Source organism: Gastrolobium bilobum, unplaced genomic scaffold (genome assembly GCF_033153095.1).
Source record: "Gastrolobium bilobum isolate Gb01-03AN ecotype WA unplaced genomic scaffold, APGP_CSIRO_Gbil_v1 utg11595, whole genome shotgun sequence".
NCBI lineage: Eukaryota > Viridiplantae > Streptophyta > Magnoliopsida > Fabales > Fabaceae > Gastrolobium > Gastrolobium bilobum.
Window position 1 is genome coordinate 435,205 of NW_026898316.1, and position 15,937 is coordinate 451,141.

At 35.2% G+C, this 15,937-nt stretch overlaps 2 protein-coding genes across 2 annotated transcripts; one reads left to right on the plus strand and one right to left on the minus strand.

The window, feature by feature from the left end:
• Positions 1 to 2,882: 2,882 nt before the first annotated feature.
• On the plus strand, positions 2,883 to 8,545 carry LOC133314818 (auxin response factor 2B-like). The gene is made up of 15 exons (XM_061516347.1): positions 2,883 to 3,385; positions 3,478 to 3,590; positions 3,837 to 3,932; positions 4,086 to 4,142; positions 4,253 to 4,408; positions 4,508 to 4,592; positions 4,721 to 4,811; positions 4,903 to 5,067; positions 5,263 to 5,382; positions 5,546 to 5,621; positions 5,706 to 5,877; positions 5,978 to 6,909; positions 6,993 to 7,183; positions 7,285 to 7,485; positions 7,614 to 8,545. Exons 1-14 carry the CDS (start codon positions 3,244 to 3,246, stop codon positions 7,451 to 7,453), a joined length of 2,565 nt encoding a protein of 854 aa, XP_061372331.1. The 5' UTR covers positions 2,883 to 3,243; the 3' UTR covers positions 7,454 to 7,485; positions 7,614 to 8,545.
• A 508-nt stretch (positions 8,546 to 9,053) lies between these two features.
• On the minus strand, positions 9,054 to 12,018 carry LOC133314819 (transcription factor ICE1-like). The gene is made up of 4 exons (XM_061516348.1): positions 10,995 to 12,018; positions 10,537 to 10,764; positions 10,032 to 10,202; positions 9,054 to 9,384 (listed from the first exon to the last, which is right to left on the minus strand). Exons 1-4 carry the CDS (start codon positions 11,916 to 11,918, stop codon positions 9,301 to 9,303), a joined length of 1,407 nt encoding a protein of 468 aa, XP_061372332.1. The 5' UTR covers positions 11,919 to 12,018; the 3' UTR covers positions 9,054 to 9,300.
• Between the last annotated feature and the right edge of the window lie 3,919 nt (positions 12,019 to 15,937).

Genomic DNA, 15,937 nt, shown 5'->3' on the forward strand with positions numbered 1-15,937 from the left:
TTCAGAGAGTAAACATGTCAGTATTTGTATCATTGACGTAGGATAAAGTATCATGATTAAAGATTATGAGGACCGTATAGAGTTTATGAAGATTGTGTATACAAGCTTAGTTATAGTTCTTACTTGATGTTAAACTACTTGATGTTAAATAGTTCAGAGATAAGAAATCAATGTATTAGACTCGGTCATATGTATAATTAAATTTTAAGTGTATTTTATCATTTTATATCCATTGCGTTAGAATCTTATACTCTTTAATTTAAAATAAGATTTAAGATTTTAAGTGATATACTCTATGTTAGTCAGTTATAAAGGATGTTACATTTAAAATTGAATTAGCATAGTAAAATAAAATAGTTATTGTTTTCGTATATATGAGAGACAAGTGAGAACGTTTTGTAAAAATTGAAGTTGTTAAGTAATACCACCCGGTCCACCCCGCATGTGAGTCAATTAGTAAAAGGTAATTTTAACTTAATTAGTGGTCATGAGTTTGAGTTTTTGAGAATGTAATCTTGTTAAAACTTAGTATGGAGATTTTTTTTTTAGCAGGCTTAGTAGGGAAACTTTGTTGCCCATATGATTCTTCCCGACTTGAACCAGACTAGTTGGATAATCGATGAATTTTGATGGTTAATATTAAAAATAAAATAAAATTGTTAAGTAATTACAGTCATTCAACTATTTTCAACTGTGTCATACTTCTTTAATTAAATATAATTAGTACTTTAATTAAGTATGGTTAGCAAGGGTTTATTTTTTTTATTAATTTCTTTTTGTTGCTAAAGTGGATTTAAAACAAATTCATTTCAAATTTCTCTCTTTCTCTCTCTATATAAATAAATGGATTAGTGTTTATCTTTTTAAAAGATATAGAATTATATTATTTTAATTAAAATTACTGTGTTTTATGGTAGAGAAACAAAAATCATGGGTGAAAAAGTAAAAGATTTTTCTAGATTTAAATATTAAATAAAAAAACATTAATTTTAACTAAATTACTGCCCTTTTAAAAGGACAAACAAATTTTTCATAAATAAATATGAATGGTTAAAGCCCGAAAAAAACATGACTAAGAAGGATACCATTCAGTCAGAACACGGTTGTGTTTGCATGGACATTATTGAAGAAAATACGTAAATATTTGAAATCCAGATTCTACCATCCATGAATTTCGAAAGTAATTTCACAAATAGTCGGGGAGTATATATGGTGTCATATTACCTATCTGTCTATGTTTTTGTTTCTATATTTGTTACAAGCTTGGTGACTTTTTCAAAAGGTTAAAAACAGAAAATGCTTCCGTATTAAAAAAAGGAATCGTAGTTCAACACTTTGCCGATGGGTATATGAAATTATATATGTGTGGATAATCTTCATAAACTTTCTTGACCCCGACCGAGTTATATTTGGCTTTTTGACGGAAGAGCTAGCAATTTGCGGACTCAAATAGGGTATAATTCGTAAAAGGCAACAAGATTTACAAAATCAACTCCGAATTTTGAAGGGTTTTTCTATTCACTACTAGAGTCTTCTAGTTTGAATGATGAAACTAAATGACTTTCTGAGTTTCACTTTTTTTTTTTTTTTTTCTGATACAATGAGTTTCATTTCTCAGCAGGATAGAATGTCATTTTTTTAAAAGGTATTTTTGTCACGAAATTTTAAATAAATGTTTTAACTTTTATGACTGAACGGATAACTGAGTTAAATTAACGATAATATAAGAGTAATTTAAATGTATATTTTTATGTAAATAATGATTATAATGAGTTACATTAGTCATTATAACGTGCTATAATAACTTTAATAGTATGTTAAAAGATTAATTGAAATGAAGGTTATATGCCTTTTTATCATTTCCACAGGTATACGTATTTTTGTGTGAGAAACACATGGGAAATTTGGGAAAAAATTGTCATATGCGTTAAAGACATATGTTTATAGATGACACGTGTACTATGTTGGCTAAAAGAAATGTTTAAGTGGAAGAAAACCATATGTTCTTTGGGCACAAGTTAAAAAATTAATCTCCATCTCCAAAAAGTTAAAAAATTAATAACAGTCAAATCATGGGGCAACATATATGGATGACTCATTACTGACATATCGTTTTTTTTTTGCCTCCCTTTGATTGAGTAGGTCTTTATTAGGGAGATTTCCAATATTTATCTTTTTGAGTTTAAAATGTAATTTAATTACTAAATGGTTTACTTGTATTATAATTGGAGTCAGGGAGGAGGTATTGTTTGTGCTTTATGTTCGTCTAACTAATATTTTATCTAATTATTTACCAAAAAATATTTTGTTATTAAATTTCAGCATAGGAAGTTCACTCCCTGATGCAGAAGAAAAATAAAAATATCGTAGATCCAAAAGCAGGTTCAATTATTTACTAAAAAAAAAAAAGCAGGTTTAATTAATATCAATATTGACAGAGAAAGATCGCAAAGACGCAAATGGGAGCTATGTTGCATTTCACAAAAAGGAATGTAATAAATAAACAACTAATGAGAGTTAATTATTTATTAAACTCAATGCATATAATCAGGAAGAAAAAACAAGCAAACTTTCCCGCGGGTGGTGTTAAATGCGCGTGTCCCATTGCATTTGCATTTGCATTTTGCATATCGCTGCTCGTTCACAGGCACAGCGAGACAACGCCACTTCCCAATAAAAACAGAGAAACTTTCCCGCGACCGTCAAGACAGACGCCGTTACGTGCCCCATACATCTCCCAACGCGAAGTTAACGCCGTTTGTGCTACCCCTTTTGTGACCGTGGAGCCGCCTTTATTTATGAAACGAGAGATGGGTGTTTTTTGCGTTTCCCTATCCCTGGCAGGCAAACGGGTTCACCGGTTTTAGCCGGTGGAACAGGGAGGGACCACCGGTAAAAGCCGGTTGCAGAGACTGGTTAATAATTGACCGCGGTTGAAATTATTGCACGCTGTTTTGACCACTCTGGTTAAGTCTTCCCCTCCGACACTCGTTTCTGTTGCTGCAACCATTTCTCAGCTGAGAGAGAAAATAAAAATAAAAATAGAGATAGAGAGAGAAAGAGAGAGACATAGAGTGGTCGAGGTTTGAGAATTTCGTTTTCGGATCCGAGGTTGCGTTGCTTGAGTTGATTCTGGACCTTTGAGAATCAGTGAAGGAAACGAAGGTTTTTGCGATGTCAAAGATACCGAGGTAATTTACATACAGAGAGAGAGAGATCTGCGACGAACAGAAGAGGAAAAAAATGGCATCATCAGAGGTATCGATTAAGGGGAATTCCGTGAACGGAAAAGGAGAAAGCTATTCTTGTGTTTATAACAACAACAACAACAACAACAACGATGCGGCAGAGGGTCAAGATGCTTCTGCATCTTCAGCTGCGAGAGGTAACTATGGCTCAGTTAGTTTTTGGTTTCTGGAATATGTGGAGTGATGAGGGTGTTGATAATGGATTTTTTGGTTTGGTTTGGTTTCACAGACGCGGAAGTTGCACTTTACAGGGAGCTATGGCATGCGTGTGCGGGTCCCCTTGTGACGGTGCCAAGAGAAGGAGAGCTCGTGTTCTATTTTCCTCAGGGGCATATTGAGCAGGTAATTCTACCTTACCTTGTTTCTAACGCTGAGTCGTGGTTTGGTTTTTGTTACTAATAATCTGGTTGAGGTTTTGAGTCAGAGCTTAGATGCGTCACAACGCGCCCATATTTCCAGAGTTTCGCTTCTGGGTTCTGGCTCTGCCCCCTTTCTTGCTTCTTGGCACTCGACTTAGGCCTCTACAGTGGAATTTAATGAATATTTTTTTTTTAATTTTTTTTATTGGTTGATGTTTGTAAACATTAGGTGGAGGCATCGACGAATCAGTTAGCGGAGCAGCATATGCCCGTATACAATCTCCCACCTAAGATCCTTTGTCGGGTCATCAACGTGATGCTGAAGGTAGTGTTGCCTCCATCTCTGCCCATTTTCTTTTATAAATTTCTAGGTTTTCGAACCAAGTTGGTTTATAATATTATGATTGAACTCTGGTTGGTCATAGCGGTTAATTATTCCTTTTTTTTTTTTTAAACATTTTCTGTCAAAATCTTTCAGGCGGAGCCTGATACCGATGAGGTGTTTGCTCAAGTGACTTTACTTCCAGAGCCAAATGTAAGTATTCAAGTTGTTGTTTTTAGCCTCATGACTCAGAGTATGAGTAACAAGGTGATACTTATTATTATTATTATTTTTTTGTTTTGGGAATTTGGATCTTATGATAGCAAGATGAGAATGCTGTGGGAAAAGTGCCTCCGCTGGCTCCTCCCCCACGATTTAATGTTCATTCTTTTTGCAAAACACTGACTGCGTCAGATACTAGTACCCATGGTGGGTTTTCAGTGTTGAGACGACATGCGGATGAATGCCTTCCTCCACTGGTTTGGTTCTTGTTGCCTTTTCCTCTTCCTTGTCTTTCGTTTATGTTTAGCCGCAGCTGAAGTTGGAGGAGTCTTTCTCTGTTGTTTTTTCGTTAACAGGACATGTCAAAGCAGCCACCTACCCAGGAATTGGCGGCCAAGGATCTGCATGGTACTGAGTGGCGATTCCGGCATATATTTCGCGGTAATTACTAACCAATCATTTGTCTCGAAGTTGTGTGATATGTGTTACAGGAATTTTTTTTTCCTTTCATATTATATATTCTTGTGTTTTTTCCTTCGGCTGTGACTCACGAGTGAAGTAAATTCCAGGTCAACCACGTAGACACTTGCTGCAAAGCGGTTGGAGCATTTTTGTCAGCTCCAAGAGGCTTGTTGCTGGGGATGCATTTATATTTATAAGGTTTGTTAATTCATGAACAGGGTTTTTTTATTTCACTGGTTTATTACTTTCTGTATTCTATTTGGTATCTGACTAACAGAGGAACTTTCAGAGGTGAGAATGGGGAACTTCGAGTTGGTGTCAGGCGTGCAATGAGACAGCAGGGTAATGTTCCATCATCGGTTATCTCAAGCCACAGCATGCATCTTGGTGTCCTTGCAACTGCTTGGCATGCCATCATGACCGGGACCATGTTCACTGTTTATTATAAGCCCAGGTTTGTAACTTGTTCTTGAAACTGTGTCTCTTGAACCTGTTATCTTGGTAATTTCAGTCTGTGACTTCCTGTTATCATGTATTGATGTGTGGGTGGGTGGGGGTACCTGCTCAACGAATGGTTGATTTGAGTGTTGCTTTCTTATTGAATCTCCAGTGCAGGATTTACAGCAATCTTGTCAATATTATTTTGCAGGACCAGTCCAGCTGAATTTATCGTTCCTTATGATCAATACATGGAGTCTCTAAAAACTAATTATACCATAGGGATGCGATTCAAAATGAGGTTCGAAGGTGAAGAGGCCCCTGAGCAAAGGTATGAATGGGTAATGCTGTCTTTTTCTCTGATTAATTTTTAATGGTTTTTCTTATCTTTTCCATCTATTGGTTGGCTATGTAATGTGGCAGTGTTGTATTATTATTACACGTACAATTTGAACGAGGAAGACATTCTTTGACCTGGCATGCTAAATTTTCAGGTTTACTGGTACCATTATCGGAATGGAAGATGCTGACTCCAAAAGGTGGCCAAAATCCAATTGGAGAAGTCTCAAGGTTGTATTCTAGTTTTTATGACAGTGTGTATGACTGTTAAGTTAGGCATGTTATAATGGAGTTCCTTGTGTGATGTGTCTCCAGGTTAGATGGGATGAAACATCTAACATACCTCGACCCGAGAGAGTTTCCCCTTGGAAAATAGAGCCAGCTCTTGCTCCCCCTGCTCTAAATCCTCTTCCAATGCCCAGGCCTAAAAGGCCTCGGGCTAATGCAGTCCCATCATCCCCAGATTCTTCTGTTCTTACTCGAGAAGGTATGGTTAAGTGGCTCTGGATATTTTATTTTCTAAGAGATTCGTATTTGCAAAATATTTTTGGGTTTGTGAAGCCTGATATGTTTTTGGTGATTAACAGTATCATCTAAAGTAAGCATAGACCCTTTGCCAACAAGTGGGTTTCCAAGGGTCTTGCAAGGTCAAGAATTATCGACCTTGAGAGGAAATTTTGCAGAAGGCAACGAGTCTGATACTGGAGAGAAATCTGTTGTGTGGCCACCTGCAACAGATGATGAAAAGATAGATGTTTCTATTTCAAGAAGGTATGGATCAGAGAGCTGGATGTCAATGGGGAGGCATGAGCCTACATATTCTGATCTCCTCTCAGGCTTTGGGGGCCATGGAGATCATTCTTCCCATCCATCCTTTGTTGATCAAAGTGGTCCTGTAGCTAACCCTGGTAGGAAACATTTGTTGGATCGTGATGGAAAACTTAATGTACTAGGTAGTCCGTGGCCTGTAATGCCACCTAGCCTACCACTCAATCTTTTGGACTCCAATATAAAAGGTTCTGCACAAGGCAGTGATACAACCTATCAAGTTCGAGGGAATTTGAGGTATAGTGCATTTGGTGAATACCCTGTGCTTCATGGACATAAAGTTGGGCAACCACTTGGAAACTTGTTGATGCCACCACCGCCCCCAACCCAATATGAGAGTCCTCATTCAAGGGAACTGTTGCCCAAACCAATATCAGCAAAAACTTGTGAGGTTGCAAAACCAAAAGATGGTGACTGTAAGATATTCGGCATCTCACTTCTTAGTTGCCCCATTGCACCAGAGATATCACACAGAAATGTTGCAAGTGAACCAGTTGGTCACATGCATCGTACATCACACCAACATCGAACATTTGAAAATGATCAGAAGTCTGAACATTCAAGGGGCTCAAAACCGGTAGATGGTCTAGTTGCAGTTGATGACCATGAGAAGCTGTTACAAACCACTCCACCACATCTGAAAGATGTTCAACTCAAACCTCATAGTGGTTCTGCTAGAAGTTGCACTAAAGTAAGTCTCTTTAATGTTAGTTTTTGGTCAAAATAACAGCTTGAACTTTGCTGTGAAAATTAATCAAATGCTGTTCATTTCAGGTGCACAAGAAGGGGATTGCGCTTGGTAGGTCAGTGGACCTTACGAAGTTCAGTGACTATGATGAATTAATTGCTGAATTGGATCAGCTGTTTGGCTTTGGAGGTGAATTAATTTCTCCACAAAAAGAATGGCTTATTGTCTACACTGACAATGAGGGTGACATGATGCTTGTTGGTGATGATCCGTGGCAGTAAGGATCTCTATTTAGCTCTACATCCTTTGATTAGCCTGTTAAATTGAAATGTATTTTTTCTTGAGAATGGTACTTAATTTGCATAATATTTAATTCAGGGAGTTTTGTGCCATGGTCCGCAAAATTTATATCTACCCTAAAGAGGAGATTCAGAAAATGAGCCCGGGTACCTTAAGTTCAAAAAACGAAGAGAATCAATCAGCTAGTGAAGGTGTAGATGCACAAGAGATTAAATGCCAGCTGCATCATTCAGCTTCAGACTCCTGATAATTCGTAGATTTGATCTTCATAGCTACCAGGTGACTTTACTTCCTCGTTCAAGGTGTTCCAGATGATGTTGCCCGTTTAATTTTGTTGCTATATATGAATTTTGAATCCAGTTTCGTAGAAGAATCTCGTAGTATAACGTTGTTTTGTTTTGATCCAGATTCCGGACTGTAGTGGAAAGGAGTAGGGACCTATCATAAAGCCATCCATCCAGTTGGAGATTATGACCTGAAGAAGAAAATTCTAATTCTGAATCTGACTGCTTATCAAGGAACTGTTTGTTTGGAATCAGTATATGGATGGCATGAATGAGTATCCATCAAATTTTGGACAGCGTTGTAGAATCAGTAGTACAAGTATATATATCTTCCCAGTTATACATTCTTAGTATAGTACACTCATAGAATAGTATGTATGCCTTGAGCGAAGTGATAAGGGTTGATATTTTGGCCTTCTGCATTTTTCGACAATCTTACCGTGTAAATAGTTACTATCCCATCCGCAGAACCCTGATGCACAGGCGTGAAAATAAAGGAAAAATTTAGTTATTTTATCTTGCAAAATGCAAAGTGATATTCACAGTAGTTTCCAAGAGTTCTCCGTACTAAAGCACAAATTAGCACTAATATCAGATAAATTGCTCGTGAACTTAGTTACATTAATGGGTTGGAGTTCTAAAGCCCTTTGAATTCCAACTTAATAATATAATAATAATTAAGTTCATGAACAAGACCAATTTATCTAGTTTTAAATTGTTTTTTTTTTTTTTTTTAGTGCTAATACTCATGGAATTTACTTGAGATATGTATATGCATTTTGCAAGATGTAATAATTCTGCCTTTAATTTCCCGATTGTGCAATTAGGGTTCGGCTATTGAAGTGGTTACGGTCGTATCATGTGGACGCAGGGTTTCCGCGTGGGCGGCGTAGAATAGATGAAGTCATATCACGAGAAGTTAGTGGACACTTGGGTCTGAAAGATTTGAAATTTCTCAGTGAATTGCATTCGTGGTTAATGGCACTAGTAGAGTAGTAGTTGTGTTGTGGTCCTTCCCTCCGTGTGATATTTGTAGCGGGGTTACGTGCTAAAGCTTCGTTCTGATTTCTGAGAAAGCACCATCTTTGAATGGCCAATTGTATTTTTTGATAAATTAAAAGTACTTTCAACCACCAAACCATACAAATATAAGAGCACGTTGTGGACCTCATTACTTCCAGGGTTCTGTCCCTATTGTCTAACTAGCTTTGGCCCACGGAATTCATTATTTATTTAGATTAAAAGTAGGGTCCAGTGGGGACATTGGTTGGCTTAACCTTTAATTTTTTTGCCGTAGATGCATGATACCCCGTCTCTCCTAGCCTCTTCAGAAGCCAGCAATTTCCAGTTCTAGCGAGTAAAAACATTTTTTTTTATCTCTTTTTGTTAAGGAGGAAAAAAGAGAGAGAAATCAGTTGCTTAAAAGCTTTGTCCCAGGTGATTGTTTGATGAGGACCATGAAATTTCACAAATAATCTTTGATATCAAAATGCATCATTAGAATGTTGCTAAACTAGAGGACCATGAAATTTCACAAATAAGTTTGATATCAAAATGCATCTATAGAATGTTGCTAAACTAAGTGGAGACCATCAGAAACTTTTCGTTTCAACATGAAAATGCAAAAGTTGCTAAACAGTTGTAGACAGTAGTGCTTTTAATTGGTAAAATGCATGTGGAAATTTTTCTCAATTCAACTAAAGCGGAAGTTAACAGATCCAGTATCGTACACTTGAATTGTTGGGCATCAAAACCCGATTAAAATTGCTAATTGGATTTGGGAGCAAGCAGTTTGTTTCTTCCAAAAAAACTAGGTCATGTTATGGAAGCCAGCTGAATCCAATAGTACTGCTTTGATTTGCTCCGGATAGATATCCTGACCTTCTTTGCATTGCTGAAAAAGAGGAAAGGTTAGAACTCGCATTAAAAAAATAAATAAATGAAAATTTAACCCCCTCTTAATTGACAGTCATGATTTTTAATTCCTATGTATTTCAATACAAATCGTAATAGAATATCATTGACTTTACAATGCTACATGATGGTTATCATACCAAGTTCGTTGCAATAAATTGATGTTTAAGGAGTTTCCGCGTGAAAGCCATTGCTATATGACTTGGATAAACCTTTTTTTTTTTTTTTAAAAAAAGTACTTTTATCATGTATTTTATTTTTTAAAAAGCTACTCAATTTTTTGTTTTGTAGGGTGTTCCTATTCATTTGGATGATATCAATTCCCTTTATGTTATAGAACGCAAATATTTTTGCTACTAGCCCAAGGTGCTTTGACTAGGAATCGAAGAAAATAAAACTTTTTCTTGGATTTTTTTTTAATTAAAAAAAACTTTTCCCTTTTTAAAAAATAAACAAAAGACTCTATCTCTTCTCGTGTAAAAGTATAAATCCCCCGAACAAATGGAATACAAAGTTCACTTTTAATAAACAGGTTTCAAACTGTATGAATTAGGAAAATATCAATTGACCTATTGGGCTTGATGCACATGGTTTATTTCAAATTGGTTACAGAATTAATTTTTTTACCTCAGCTCGAAAAATATCCATAGCAAATCCATTGAAATAGCTGATAACAGCCTGCTGGATCTCTAACCCAAGGTTATCCAAAGCCCTCATCGTTGACAGCAACAAACCCGGTTTGCGGCTACAAAACATGTGGATGTCCACAGCTCTTCCTTCCCGCAACCGAACCTCAACCTATATATATGGCCCAAAACAAAACAAATAAAAACAAAAACAAAAACAAAAACAATTAATTGCATGTTTGCATTAAGAAAAGTTCATCTTAAATCAGACTAATAAATAGTAACAATATAGAATGCTTGGCTGTGATGTGAGGCTAGTGCTAAACCAAGATTAATAAATCTAAACTTGCCATTCCAAGAACAAGCAAAAGTTCACTTCCTCATTAAAAGCACACAGGAGAAATATGAATGGCAAGTAAGAAAACGATGTCGACTAATATATATATATGCTATCTATAATAGGCAAAAAGGATTAACTTCCAGAAATGGAGAAGCAATAATATTACCCTGGCAGGTTGGCCATTTGGGCTTGGCAATGAGCTTGTGTAAAGTTCTTCTTTCATACGACCTGGTAGCGTAGATAGAGTAGTTGGTGTCAAAGGATGCAAGCTCGAAGCTGGTGTCACTGAAGAGCCAGCTGGTGTTGACTCCAATTCGTTGTGAAGGTCACTGATCCTCTGCATAAGTTCCTTCAAATACTCAATTGCATCCCCAAGGATTGAAGCCCTGTCCATCTTTCAAACCAAACTTGTCATATAGCTAATCCCACAAAAGCCCCAAATGCTTTAAAACACTTTTATGGTTGGAGTTGGACACATATATAGATCTAATTATTGTTGAATTATATATGAGTCATGTATATATGGTCTAAGACTTGAAGAAAAGTAATTTAACTTAACCACAATTCACATATATGAATATAAAAAGAGGTGGCTAGGCTATAATATAAGAAAGTGTTACTTACTTTGCTAATATTTGGAACAATGGATCTCAGCATATAGAGTCTATCATTGAGCTTCTTCCTTCTGCGGCGTTCGGCCATTAAATTCTTAGCTGGTATTCCCTTCTTCTTCCCTTTCTGATCCCCTCCTGTGATTGTGCTGTTTCCACCAATATTCTTATTGTTATCACTTTCATCATTATTCATCTCATCAGAATCATAATTTAATCCCGAACCATCAAAACTTCCATCTTCTACATCTTCTCCATAACTCCTCTTCCTTTTCTTATCATTCCTTTCCTCTGTCAAGTTTTTACGAAATGCTGCTCTCTTCTGAAAAAGAGTTGGCCTTGCACCCGATGGAGGCAACGATTCGAGGGGTCTCAGTATCTTTCCAGAAGAACCCTCCTCAAAGTTGTTGAAACCAGAAAAACCAACACTGTTTTGTGGCATTAAATGGTTATTTGAGCTTAAGTTACTGAAGGCACACGAGAAGCCAGCACCTTGGTTCATAACTTTGGAAGTAGTAACAGTAGTAGTAGTAGTAGTAGTAGAAGATTGAGGGTCTAGAAACCCAACCTCGCAACCCATGTCAAAGCCATGCGTGGTAGGGATCATGGTACTAAGAAGAGAAGAAAAGTTGCTGAACAGAGTGGAAGAGGAAGAATCCAATGTGGGGAGCAATAGATTAAGATTATCTGAGTCAGCAGCAAAGTTGGAAGAGAAGGCCATATTGTTGTCTTTAATATATGGGTGATTTTGGGTATTGTTATTGGCCACGCACCATTCTTCATTGAACTCAAGCATGGGTTTGAAAGCACACGCTGACACACAGCTCAATTCGTCAGTGTTGATGTTGGGGTTTGAGTTTGTAGCAAATGAAGCTGAAACCGAGTCTTGTTCTTCTCTGTCTTGTACCCAAGCAACGCCATTTGCTCCATACATCATTTTTTTTTTTTTTTTTAAATATATTCTCCTCTGCTCTGACAACAGCTTCTGGTTTTGCTTAGGGTAGAGAAGAACAAGACAAGCACGCAAATTGTTGGTTGAGAAAGTAGATATAACTATGAGCAAAAGAGAGAACGTTGCAGAAGGAAAAGGGCATTAATATTGGCTTTATTTGAACCACGTTTTTGGGAGGATTGCGACAAGCAAAACTTAAATACAGCTGCAAACACATTACGAGAATAAATATATAGATATGAACACCAGCCGTTAGATCAACTGGTCATTGATGGTTTCAGCTTAACAAGTGCTTTCAAATTGGTTTCAGCTTAACAAGTGCTTTCAAATTTAAGCAAATGTACTAAAATATTAAGGGTTTGTTTCAGTAAATTTAAATAAGTATTTTCAAATTTTGAGTAAATGTACTAAAACCTTATAGGATTTATTTTTATCCGTATTGATCTCAAAATGATATTATTTTGGGTGAAAATTAATATATTTTTGTAATTATAATTTATTTCAAAATTATAATAGTCAATATCATTATATTTTTTTAATTTTTCAACTCAAAATGACATCGTTTTGAAAGTGAATAACTTATTTACATTTATTATAGAAATATTAAAATCAATCTTAAATATAATTGTGTTAAAATTTGTTAAGTAGAGCTTTGTTACTCACGTGATCATATCCACTCGAATCAAACTAACTAAGCAATCGATACACCGATAAACATTATTATTAGAAAAAAATCTTAATCTGAAAGGTTGCTCAACTTGAACCGAATTATTTACATAATCTATAAACTACTAGAGAAATATATATATATATATATATATATATATAAAAGGATAAGTATGCTTTGATTCCCCACTCATAGTCATACCTCCCTCTTTACCACTATGCCGTCAGCATAAACTTATTGGCTAATTTTTCAAATTGGCTGCGAAGTTTCTCCCCACAAGTATCGTTTCGTTAGCACGGAGAAATGAATAGTTATGTTTCCTACTGAAGGGGTTGCAATTCAGTGCAAAAGCGTGACTTTTGTCGGATGAAATTATTCTCATATTTAAAATGATAGAATTTTTTATTGTTTTAAATATTATAATTAACTCCTTTGTATTTTATTACTTGATGATAAAATTTTTTATTATTGTACGTAAAAGACATTAGATTAATTAATTTCACCGTGTAACTAACTAATCATTTGTATTTCTCTTACAACCTTCTTTAAGATATGATCAATTGACAATTTTGAAAATATCATTTGTACGTAAATAACAAAACCACTAAATATTTACGTGTAATATTTAGTATGAGATTGAGATCATATGAGATCAGAGAAAAGGAAGAAAATTCGTCACTGAGATTTCGGTGTTAAACAACCCAAGTTTCTCATTCACACACAGATAGAAATCGGTGTTTTATTATTTAGGAAAATAAATAATTTAGTATTTCATGGATGCAAAATTGTTTAGAGCAAACATATATTAGTTTCCAAAGATATATTACATATATGTACTATTAATTTAGTCTTTAAAAATTAATATTAACTTATATTTCAATCATAAAAATTGACGTACGTTAATGTAGTTCTTAAATTTAAAATCCCATTAAGGTTTTTTTTACAATTTATATACATAATTTAAACGATTTTAATGTCGCTTTTCATTATTAAAAAAATATTCTTGATGTAAATCTTTACATAGATGACCAAAGTAATGTCATTTATATATTTAAATGAAATAAATAATGAGTACGTGTTTAATTTGTTGTCTATTTCGACATAAAAAAAAAAGTGCTGCTTTTATTTCATTCTCAATCAGTATTAGGAAGATGGTAGAAAACCCGAAAGAAGCCTCAGATAACAGTGTCAATCTCAAGTATCTCGTGAAGCCTTTCCTTGTCAGTTGTCACCAAAGTTATTACACAATCTAATCTAAACCATAACACTTCGCATCTCTCCACCACACTATGGGACACTCATCTATCTCTCTTTATTATTCGTTTTTACTTTACTTCCCAATCTTTTTATTAAGCCCCATCCATCAGCATCTATCAACTTTTATTTTCAGATTTTAAATTTATTAATTATGAAGAAAGGCAATTACTTTCCTTTAATCTTTTTATTTTTATTTTTTGGCGGACGGTGAAAAATTTCAAAATTATATATACATCACAGACAATAAATATAACCAGATCCTGTCAACCTATTTGGCCCACTGAAACTAAATATGAATGAAGATTGAGTGAACATTTATTAAAGTTTCAAAAAAGTATAGTCATTCATCTAACTACATTTATTTTATCATGTTCAGGGAAACGCGTTTGAACAAATAGAATTTTAAAAATATCATAAGATATGCCCTATACGTTTAGAAAGCGGAGGAGAGGGACAAGAATTTTAAATAGGTTTGCATTCAGGGCACTGTACTGTGGGTATGGTAAAGGAAAGATACTCTAATTTATTATTTCTCTACTAACCTCGTGAGCATGGGACATAGAACTTTAATTTGCCTTTGTTTTGTAGGGTATGCCATACCACATTTTCTATCTAGAACGACTTGTCCAGTGAATAGTGATGTATCTAAAGTCTTAAATTGTGCTGTGGCAGCTGAAGATGTTGTCCTCAATTCTCAAGAGTGTTCATTCTGCTGTTAGCTCAACAATTTGATATTGTAAATCCCACAAGGTTTACTCCATAAAATTTTTTAGGTGGATATTATTTCTCGTAAATACTTAAATTAATAATTGAGATGTAAAAAATTAATTTTCAGATATAAATATATTTTTAACTATTTTTTTTTTGAAATATTGATATAAATAAATTTTAAAATTAATTAAAAAGTGTGGATAGACAATAAAAGAGATAAATGTAGATGTTTTACTTATATATTATTATTTTAGAACTACTTTTTAGATATTATTTTTTGGTTAAATTTATTTAAGCCGTTTTACTTGTACTTTAGCATATTTTCCTTTTTATTATGCTAAATCTTAGAACTTATTCGTAACCAAAAATAAAAAGGAAAAAAAAACTTACGAAGTTACGCAATTTTTTTTTTTTTTTTTGGGTATGCTGAGGAAAAATCCAGCACAAAACTACAAAACAGTCACTGTTCGAGCTCTACAAACAGAGACTAAATCAGCAATAAAAACAGATTGAATCTGCAAAGGGGGAAAAACAAAGCTAGACATATCAGGAGCAATAGTATTGTCCAGAGGATAATTCGCCAGCCAGTCAGCAATATAATTTCCTTCTCTATAAGTGTGGACAAGCTGAATATGCCAATCCTTTTGGAAACCAAGCCCGTATGCGAGTCACCAAGTGGGACTCACGGGCTGCAGCACCCCTTCTAGAGAGAATGGTGACTGCAGATGTTGAATCAGATTCAACAATTAAATTTTTCCAGCCTGCCTCCCAAGCCATCTCCAAACCTTTAAGAATACCCCACAATTCAGCATTGAGAGCATTGCAATTCCCGATCCTGTAAGAGAAGCCTTTGAGCCAATGACCCTCATGATTTCGAGCAATACCACCACATGCTGCTAAGTTTTGAGCTCTCCTAGCAGCTCCATCAGTATTGAGCTTAACCCAATTCTCTTCTAGTGGTTTCCAGCTAATGAAAATTTCAGTTCTGGGCTACACTAATCTATTACAGGAAGCAGAACGAAAAGCCAACTTGTACTCTTCAGCTGTACTAATAACCGAATTCTTCTTATAGAAAAGATAAGAAATAGAATTTCCAAAGACTAAATTATTTCTCCATTTCCAAGCCAGCCAGCATGTAGTGCCAAACACCATGGTAAATTATTTGTAAACTTGTCCATACAATATAATTTTTTTTCCAGCCAACCATGAAGATCATCGGAAAAAAAAAAATATGCAAACTAATTGAAACTAATTCAGCCTAAAGCACTTTCATTTTCACACAGTCCCTAAGCAAATGTAATGATGTTTCGGCCTCACCATGACAGATTGGACACTAGGGTTGACCTAATTCAAAAGAACTCAACCTAGC